The sequence below is a fragment of the Anas acuta genome, chromosome 9, assembly GCF_963932015.1.
Source record: "Anas acuta chromosome 9, bAnaAcu1.1, whole genome shotgun sequence".
In the NCBI taxonomy this organism is placed as follows: Eukaryota; Metazoa; Chordata; class Aves; order Anseriformes; family Anatidae; genus Anas; species Anas acuta.
The window spans coordinates 1,908,090-1,918,156 of NC_088987.1; the positions used below are offsets into that span (position 1 = coordinate 1,908,090).

Consider the following 10,067-nt stretch of genomic DNA (forward strand, 5'->3'; position numbering starts at 1 on the left):
AGTTGCATTATTTATATGGAATCAAAGTAATCCTGCTCTGGCGAGTTGAATGTATGTGATCCTCTGTCCTTGCCACTGCTCCCCATACTTAGAACACAGTAAGGAAATTAAACGTGTGGTTAAGTGCATTGCTGAAGTAGAGCCCCAAAGTGCAAAACCTATGCTATTTTCTTGTTTCAATTCTAAAATATGTTTTTATCAGTGTTGGTTCTTTTTTAACTAAAGAAACATTACCATTAAAAGCTCTTAATTCGTGCTTTTGAGGAGAAATGTTTTGCCAGCACAAAAGAAAACTTGAAGGATCTGTAAAATGCTGCTTCACTGAATTTACTGTAATGGCTGTTATGTGCTGATATACTTCTGCTGACAAGCTTTTTGTATCAGGCACTGATACACCTGCGTAAAACACCTGAATGTGGGAGGTTATCAGATCTCCCAGCCTAAATCTCCCCCAGGGAGAGCCTTCACATTAACTACTGAAGGTAAGAGCAAGAATTGCATCTGTACTGCAAATACACTAAGACAACATTCTCCATTTCCGTCTGTCAAACACTGCCTTGCAGTGTTCTGGTCTGGTGACAGATGTGGCAAGACAACAAAATGTTTTTCTTATATCAATATTTTTTGAGTTGACTTCACAAATATGAGAGAAAAAACTTTATGTAAGCTTACACAGCAGGGCAGAGCTGTGCATCAGCAGGACTAGGACAGGGGAGGTGCTGGTTACTGGCTTCTGGGTGGCTTTGTGGGGAGAGGTTTTGCTGCCTTTACTCATCCACATCCTTTCAAAGGCCTTGCACTGGGAGAAGGTGGAAAAACGGGGTCAGCAGCATCGTGAAAGAAAACCCAGCTTCCACCATGTGTAATGGCATTTGTTTTATTGGAGATAAATTAAAGATCAGCATATATCTACCTCAAAAAAGTCAGCAAATATTTCTTAGTGACAGATTAACACTTTTCCTCAAGATTTTTATCCAAATATATTACTTTTGTTCACAAACCATGTTACTATAAGTAACAGTAAGTTAGTGACATAAAATCAACCTGTGTATGTTTATCTGTATATATAGTAGCAAAGTTTTAGGTAGATCTCTAGAACATGAATTTAGAGAAATTATAGAGATTCATTTTGGAACAAACAGGCTAGTGGAAGCATTCAAGCTTCCTGTAGTAAAATTCACTGTAGTGAGACTTGTATAGAAAAATTACCACAACTTCAGGCCTATTAACACAAAGGTTTTCTATTTAATATGTGCATAAAGCTGACAATCTCTTTAAAAGTTTTCTTCCCTTTCACGTATAATTCCAGCAGCTGACCCAGATTCCATTCCAGATCCATCTTCAAGCCGATGACTGTCTGACTCACAGGTGTATTTCACTTTCAGAGGGCGACCAGGAAGCCAAATGAGGCGCATGTGACACAAAATCATTTCCTGGAGAACGGATTTAAAAATATTTGTCTTTTAGTGTCTTCATACTGTTTTTCTGCTGGTGAAGGTAGGTATTATATGAATCTGCTTTCTTACCTGTGTTGGCATTTCATGGAGCAGGATGGTGTAGTCAAACTCAAGGGAATCATCTTTCCTCATCTAGACATGTATCAAAAGAAAACAAGAACACAAGTTATATTGGTGAAGTTCAGGATCTACCCTGATTTACGTGACTGCAGCTAGCTTGCTTAGGGAGTGAGATGAACAGGGCTCACTTACGGTAGCTGGCTGGAGGAAGACAGGTTTTTGTATATGAACAGAGAAGGAATTAGGAGCACTCACTGCCTAAGAACTTTGAAGGCACTAGCTGTGGTGTAGCTGTAGCCTGACATGAAACTAGGCTTACACAGATGGAAACGCAGTGAGTTAACTGTCAAATAAATTGGAGAGTTTGGACTGACTACTAAAGTCTCATTTGGGAAGATGCTGTTCTATGTAACTTGGGAGTAATAATGGAACACAATGTATGTTGATCATGGATGAGTGAGAGAAACAAAGCTTGGGGAACTCCTATCCCATGTGATGTAGGTGTAAGATATGTTCAGCAGAGAGCACGAATTGGACTGATGCTCCACTTAAGCTTGGCTAGAAGGGCAGATAGCACTAGGAGTGATTTAGTGTGGAGCTGATGAACTGCAGGCCCAGATGTTCAAATTAGCTCCTGATTAAACCTGCAGAAAGCCAACAGATCCACTCGTGCAAACAAGGAAAACCAACTTTTGTCCAAATGAGTAAGTTTTTTTTCTGCCAAAACCTGGATTGGCAAAATAATTCATTCTGATGGAGATACTTGTATGTTGTGAAGCCACTGGGATTTGGGAAGAATCACCCCCACTGCAGTGTGTGAGGCTGCTGACAGCCGTTTTATTCTCTGCTGCTCAACAGCCTGTCAGCCTCTGCAAGGCAGACGTGGAATTTCCACTTCACTTACCCACTGCTTCACAGTCTTGACTTGTGACATGAAGTAACCCACTTTCTCTGTTGACTTCTCCCACATCATGTAACTGCTGCCAGCAACAGCTAAAGCCCACACTGGCTCAAAGGCAGGTTCCATAATTCCAAAGCTGTCTGAAAGGCGGTAATATAAAAATGATTAATTCTGGCTGTTCCTCAGAAAAACAAACAACCACAGAGCACTTTTGCCTGGCATAGCACTCTGCCTGGGAATTGGTTCTTTTTTTCAGATGTGTTACAATCTTGGAACAGGGAGGAGAATGAACTTGTGCTAAACTTACTGCAACCACAGAACTATGAGAGCATGATGGAAGTGAAAGTTTGCAAGAGACATTACTCACAGGTTCCCCCAGGGAGGTAAGGAACCCAGTGTCCACAGTAACAGAGGTCATTGCCACCTGAAGGAAAGGAGAGCAGTGCCCTCGGTTTCCAGGATGGAAAAATTGTTGGTCATCCCTTGTGAATTTCTATCCACAGCTAGGGAAGGTGTGTGCGTTGAGGCAGTTGATACTAAAGGACATTTTGCATTCACTTCGATGTAAAATTGCATGGTCTTGTTTTTAAATCCAGAACACCCTCACAACGTTGTGAGGACTCCCATTGTTGCTGAACAGTGAAGGTCTTTTTCTCCCCGGGAACTGCTGGCAAGACAGTTGTTTTGATAGATAGCTCTATAGTTTTAGGGTTCCCCTGTGTGTTTCTGCTTTTTAAAACACACATTTGTTTGTATCCTTTAGTGTCCAAACTCTTTAATATGAAATGAAACACAGTTGGTTATTTGGAGGAGCATACCTGGAATATTGCTTCCAATTATTGGTTTGGTTTGGCGCTTAAGTTTTCGATATAATCTGTTGTCCTCTTCTTGGATTTGCTTCTGGTCTTTGGTGTTTATGCACTTGATATTGACAGCAGGTGGAGACTTTTTCTTCGGATACAAGACTGTAGCAAGGCAGCTCCCAGCATTTTCCTATAAAAGTAGGAATTTAAAACTTTATTTACCAGCAACACATTCTTAATGAAAATCTTGGCATTATTATGTGAAGTATATATATGGACTAAGTACACACTTACAGAGGTCATAGAAAGCCTTTAGAAGGCTACCTTTTTTTCTTCCAGAAAGGTAAAGTTAAAACAAGACTAAACTGTTTTGTGTTTGTTTTTTAATATAATAATTACAATGTAGCAGAAATGTACCAAGTCATCTTGGAAATACACTTGCAAATTCTCAAGAAATAATATCAATTGATAATGGGGCCTTTCATTGTATGACACTTCTGCCTTGAAACAAAAATAATGCTTCATGTTATGTGGTACTCAGGGACGTGGGTTAGTGGGTAATACTGGTGGTACAGGGACAGTTGGACAAGATGATCTTGGAGGTCTTTTCTGATCTTAATGATTCTATGATTAAATTCTAAAAATAATTTGAATTGTATAAGAAGTGTGTAATAGAAAAAGATGCTCATAGTTAAATCACTAGCGACAACTGTGACAGAATGAACGGAAAGAGGGTTATAATTAAAAATTATAATTAAAAACAAAGCAACAGTATTTATTCTTTGGTGTGTAAACACAACAGGAGCTACAACTGGATAACAAGGACCATACTGTGACACTGAGTTTGGATCACCACAAGGTCTGACTCAGAAGCTTGATGTGACTTAGCCAAGACAGCCTCTGCAGGCAGTGAGCAAAGCAGGTGGCTGCAGTGCCTGCAAACCATGGCCCATGCTGGAAAGGTATAACCATGAAAGTAAGGCCTCAGTTCCATTTACAGAAGCACTTAAAGATACCTTGTTTTGAAGGAGTTGGATTTTATGCACGCAGTAAGAGGAAACGTGGGGGACTGCAAACTTACCCTGCTTCTGTAGTCTTCGGTAGTGAACTGCAGGTAATACTTCTGCCCCATTCCTGGAATGCTCTGAAAGAGAGAAGGAAAGGAGGAGTCAGCCCGCAGTGTAGCTGCAGTAACTCTGTAAGCTCTGTAACTCGCCGAGGTGTGCCACAAGCACAGAGGAGGGAACCTGAGGGTGCCTTGACTACCTCTTGGCCTTGTAATGCCACGAAGTTGGCCAGGGGAGGGCCACGGAGCTGATCCGAACAGCAAACGCAAAGGATCTTAATAAATAACCTATATAAAAGGATCTTAAAAAACAACAATAAATAGAGCAACACCTCCGTTTGGTAGTCTGGTTTCTTTTCTAAACACAATACTCTTCAGGTAAACAGGAGGGGCATTCTGGCTGTTTGCACAATGCTGGCAGTTAGAATCCAGAGGAAACATGCACATTTTATTTATCTAAACTTGGCCCTTTGTGTTCCATCATACTTTCTTCCACGAAGCCGTTAATAGCGTACTGTTAGCAGAGTTTCATTTACAGGGCAAGGCCATCAGCCCAGCACCTGCCTTTAGTACATACATGTTAGGCGCTGCAGATAAGAGGAAAAATTGGTTTAGCCATTTGCTCTACCTTCGTGAAATCTCCTCTTTAAAGGGAGCCAAGTTTAGAGTTGGGCCACGTAATACCGTGAAGGGAATGAAAGAAACAGTGGGTAAGTTCAGACCTTTATAACTTTTTCTCTGCCCTTCTCTCCTGCCTTCACTTTGTGCGCTGGTTAAAAAGTTGGCCTGATCTACTTAGTCTTAAGTCAAAATGACAGGTTTTTACATGTTAATACAGTACATTTTAATCTTACCATAGCAAAATGGTAAAAACTAGCTTTCTGAACTGCAGGCTTATGAGAAGGATCTAATCTCATAGTTGCTGCAGTCAAGCCTAAGCCTCTAATTATTGGAAAGGTACCCTAAAGATACTATTACTGCAGATATTTTTTTTTTCCTAGTATTTTTCCTTTGATGAAGTATTGGTATTTTTAAGCACAGTGACCTAGGCTTACTCCTTTTCTTGTCATCAGTACTACAGATGAGAAAACCTGAAATAGAGTCAGGTGGACTACAACGCTCCTGAAGCGGAAGCTTAGCTCTGGATTAACAAATAATGGAGGGGGTTTCCTGCTGAACCTCTTCCTCAAGCAGCACAATGCAGTGGCCAGGCTGCACGTTCCCAGTTACAACACTGGGGATTTGGTCCTTAACAGCAGCTCTTCTATAGTTAGGTCAGATCTTTGCAGTCCAGCATATTCAGTCATTGAAAAAAAAAAAAAAAAAAGTGTTCAACTTTTCTTCCAAAATTACTTTCCTTGCACTGGTTTCACCTGCCTTGTCTGCTAAAGAAAAAAAAATCATTTTTGTAGCTCTGATAACTTTGACAACAGTTACCATATTCTGACAGAATATCTCAGGAGTTTTATTTCACTTGTTTGGTATCACATGCTAGTAAAGAAAAGACACAGTGGAACTTCTTACCCAGTCTGATTCTTCTCAGCAGAAGAGAAGAAAAACTCTTCATGATTAATGGCTTGTTAAACACTTACTTTAGAAAAGAACACACAATTCTGTGCTCATGTGGTTTTGGAGTTGGTATTCTGTTTGTCTTCAACACCACCACCACAGCAGCACTGCTCACCTAGAAAGCTTTCAAGTGGCACTACACAGCTAAAATACAAAGGATGTGCATACCAGAGGACTTCTGATCTCTCACTGGGGAGATCTTACTTTTGGCATGAAATAGTTTTATTTTTTACAAATGTATTTCTAGTATCTAAGAAAAAAAGCACTTCCACAATTACTTTCCCTATTACCCTACAGTGCATTGCTGTAAGCTGTTGCATACTGTGAATTAAATAAGTGCTGAGGGATATTGTACATGACACAATGATGGCAGGCTGAAAGTAACCAAAGATAAAAGTGTCCAAAAGAAAAGGAAAACAAGTGAGTAATTCATTTTTCCACTGAACAGCTGGGTCACGGGATTGTTTTATTACCAGGCTCAAAATTAATGCAACTTTCATCACAGATTTCTAGTGCTGTGAAGGCCAGAGCAGCTGTTTAACAGCAGTTTCATTCCAGGTCCTGATGGAGGCAGTTTGACAACGAGTTTACGCTGCTCTAACCCTCTGCTGGCACTGGAAGGGGCGATCCCTCTTACCCCTTGCAGCATGTTCCCACCTCCTCTGTGTTCCCTCACTGGGTCAGAGGGCTGACCCGACCCCACACACTGCCACAGGGTCCTGGGGGGGGTCCCCACCTTGCAGCCTTCCACTGTTCTGTAAGACGGCTCAGGTGGCTTCTCTCCTGGCTAGTGGGGTGGGAAAAGCCAACAAGGATCACCACTTTCTCTGCCCCTCAGTATCTAGCTTTTCCTAGACAACCTACCTACCCTGCCACTGATCTCACCTTCCCCACACTAACCTGGGGTCCTGACAGCTGGAAATTCACAGAAACCTTTTAATTGACTTTAATACCAGGACCACGGTCCTGACATTACACTCTTTTGTGTCAAGATGAGCTTGTGAAGACAGATTTCTGTTCATAGATTAGTATTTGTATCCCAATTGAAGCAGTTGCAGTTTAGTCAAGGGATCACCTGGTGTTACCTCTGCACCTGACCTGCTGATTCACCGACCTAACCACAGTTACACTTTCCAGAGGTATAGAAGATTGTTTTGGGGAGCCAGTTTCTGAAATTTTCTCTTCAGTTCTAGGATCTTCAGCTGGCACACGCTAAGGCTTCTCTTCTCAAATAATGTATTTTAAAGCACAACTGTCAACAATTCCTTGAGATGCCATGCTGCTGTTTTCTGAAAGATACCCGTTTAATTAAAAAACCCTCACATTGATGAGAAGGGACGGAAAGAAAAATGCAGCCAATGGCAAGGTAGGAACCATCATACGTTTGGCACATGCCTGCTGCTTTTTGCCAGAAGAGGAAAGCACTGAAGTTTCCTTTTACCTGAACTTGAAAAATCCTTCACATCTAGCAGAGTTACTGTACTGGGGACTGTCTCCACTCTTGTTTCCAATTAACACGGTTTCACTGGTCAGTGGGCTAACAATGTTTGTTTTTAAATACAATGCTAATGATTACACTTAATAATAAAATTATCCTCTTTCTGCTAGATCCAATAATACATTAGCAAACAGGTAACTAGCCTTCTTAAAAACAAACAATATCTGTCTCTTATATTCACATTAGATAGCACATTCCTTCCAGGAAATTCTTTTCATTTTTTTACAGTGGAGGACAGGAAACAGGGAAGTGACCATGTCTGCAATGTTTCTTCTCTTGTTTTTACAGCGTATGAAGAGAAAAAAGGGAAGTAAGCTGCTTAAATTGGTTACAGCAAGCTCCTACAGCATCAAGTGCTGTGAGGAAATAATGAGGCATTTCATTTCTCCATAACGAACCAATTTCTTCTTTCCTGTATTAAAAGGCAGGTGGGCAATACTGGATGAAGAAACTCCTTTTCCCTCATTCCAGCTGAAAGTACCTCACAAATACCCAGTTACACTGAGGTTGGAAAGAGGATCTGCACCAACCACCTCCTGATACCTGTCGGCTTAGGAGAGAAGTGCAGTGCTCCAGCAGCACACACTGCTCCCAGAGGCAGTGCTGTCATGCTTAAAAGAGGCACAAGCACCTGTAAATGTAAATATGTATGCATCCATGTATGCACGGTACCTTGTAAAGTGCCCAGTAAATACAAAAAGGCCACCGGTACGTTTCAAGAAAAATGTCAAATATTGTAGTCAAGCTCTGTCACTGATTTCTGCAGCAAGCTCAGAGGGAGAACGAGATGTCACACCAGCACATCCATCTTCAGCATCTGCTAAGCTCTCTGTTTACCAAAGCATTTGGGAATGACGATAAGCACAGTAAGCTCCCTACACGCTATGGTTTCAGGTAAATCTATACCAGGGCACCTCACTGGCGTTCCCAGCCAGATAAGACGACTAATGCTATCATTCAGCCTCGTCTTACACAAGGTAATACACAAAATCTGAACCGTTATGCAGCAGTTCGTATTTTGTCAGAGTTGTGCTGAAAACCATGAAGGATAAAAAAGGTGGAAACGTTGACTTTACTCTCTCTGCCTCAGGCACAAACCCCATGCCTCAGTTTCCCCTCTCCTATCTGCGCTGTGATGCTTTGGGTCCCAGCTTGGGCTACTCAGACCTATCACGACTAGCATTTAGGGGATAGTTAAATCATTAGGCAGCTAATTAATGACCTTTCGGGGCAGCTCCTCCCTCCCTGCTGGGGGAACCAGGTGCCCTGAGGGGAGCAGCAGCGCCTGAGGGGATGTGGCCGCGCCGAGCCCCCTGAGGGGAAGGGGAGGCGGGAGAGCGCCTCGGCTGCTGCCCACCGCCCCGTTCTATTATAATTATTAACATGATTTAATTTTTCGTTTCCCAGCGCCGCTTTCTGCCCTCGCAGCCCTCCAAGCGCCCCACTGCAGGGCGCCTCCCGCCTGCCCGCCCCGCTCTCCTCAGGAGCCGCAGCCATCCCTCACCCCCCCGCTCCTTCCACCGCCCCGCGGGGTGCCGGTACCTTCATGGTGGCCTTGCGGACCTGCCCCAGAGCCCGCAGCCCGCTGGGGGACGCCGCCTGGAAGTTGTATTTGTGCAGCGCCACCCGAGCCGCCCCCACGGCCAGGCGGCTGCTGGGGTCCAGCGCCTGCTCCACACCCGGCGCCCAGAGCAGCTGGTCCGCCACAGCCGGCGGCGGGAGCTGGGCGCTGAGGAGAAGAAGGAGGAGGAGGACGGGCAGAGAGGCGCCGAGCCCCTGCATGATGCCGGCAGGCGGCGGCTGAGCACTGAGGCGGGCTCCCGGAGGGGCCGGTACTAATAGCGGGGCCCGGGCCGCCGCCTCCCGCCCTCCATTCCCCGCCCGGGAAGCGCTGGGGAAGGTCCTGGCTCGGCGGCGACTCCCCTTCGCCTCAGCCCTCCCACCTGCTGCAGGGCTGAGGGGGCTGAGGGCAGCCGGGGGGCCATAGGGCTCCCCTCAGCCCCCCTGGGTTCCCCTCAGGCTCCCCCTGCCCGAATGTCCCCTCAAGGCGGGGGGACATCCCTCTTCCAGCAGTGTGCTCTGGTGGCCAAGAAGGCCAACGGCATCCTGGCTTGTATCAGAAACACTGTGACCAGCAGGGCTAGGGAGGTGATCGTCCCCCTGTACTCGGCTCTGGTGAGGCCGCACCTCGAGTACTGTGTTCAGTTTTGGGCCCCTCGCTACAAGAAGGACATGGAGGTGCTTGAGCGGGTCCAAAGAAGGGCGACGAAGCTGGTGAGGGGCCTGGAGAGCAAGTCCTATGAGGAGCGGCTGAAGGAGCTGGGCTTGTTCAGCCTGGAGAAAAGGAGGCTCAGGGGTGACCTTATTGCTCTGTATAAGTACATTAAAGGAGGCTGTAGCGAGGTGGGGGTTGGCCTGTTCTCCCATGTGCCTGGTGACAGGACGAGGGGGAATGGGCTAAAGTTACGCCAGGGGAGTTTTAGGTTAGATGTTAGGAAGAATTTCTTTACTGAAAGGGTTGTGAGGCATTGGAACGGGCTGCCCAGGGAGGTGGTGGAGTCACCATCCCTGGAAGTCTTCAAAAGACGTTTAGATGTAGAGCTTAGGGATATGGTTTAGTGGGGACTGTTAGTTTTAGGTCAGAGGTTGGACTCGATGATCTTGAGGTCTCTTCCAACCTAGAAAATTCTGTGATTCTGTGATTCTCAAGTAC

At 44.7% G+C, this 10,067-nt stretch overlaps 1 protein-coding gene across 1 annotated transcript; it reads right to left on the minus strand.

The window, feature by feature from the left end:
* Positions 1-861: 861 nt before the first annotated feature.
* RARRES1 (retinoic acid receptor responder 1) lies at positions 862-9,177 on the minus strand. The gene is made up of 6 exons (XM_068692234.1): positions 8,897-9,177; positions 4,303-4,365; positions 3,237-3,411; positions 2,422-2,558; positions 1,527-1,589; positions 862-1,433 (listed from the first exon to the last, which is right to left on the minus strand). The coding sequence occupies exons 1-6, from the start codon at positions 9,134-9,136 to the stop codon at positions 1,275-1,277; spliced, it is 837 nt and encodes a 278-aa protein (XP_068548335.1). The 5' UTR covers positions 9,137-9,177; the 3' UTR covers positions 862-1,274.
* Positions 9,178-10,067: the final 890 nt, after the last annotated feature.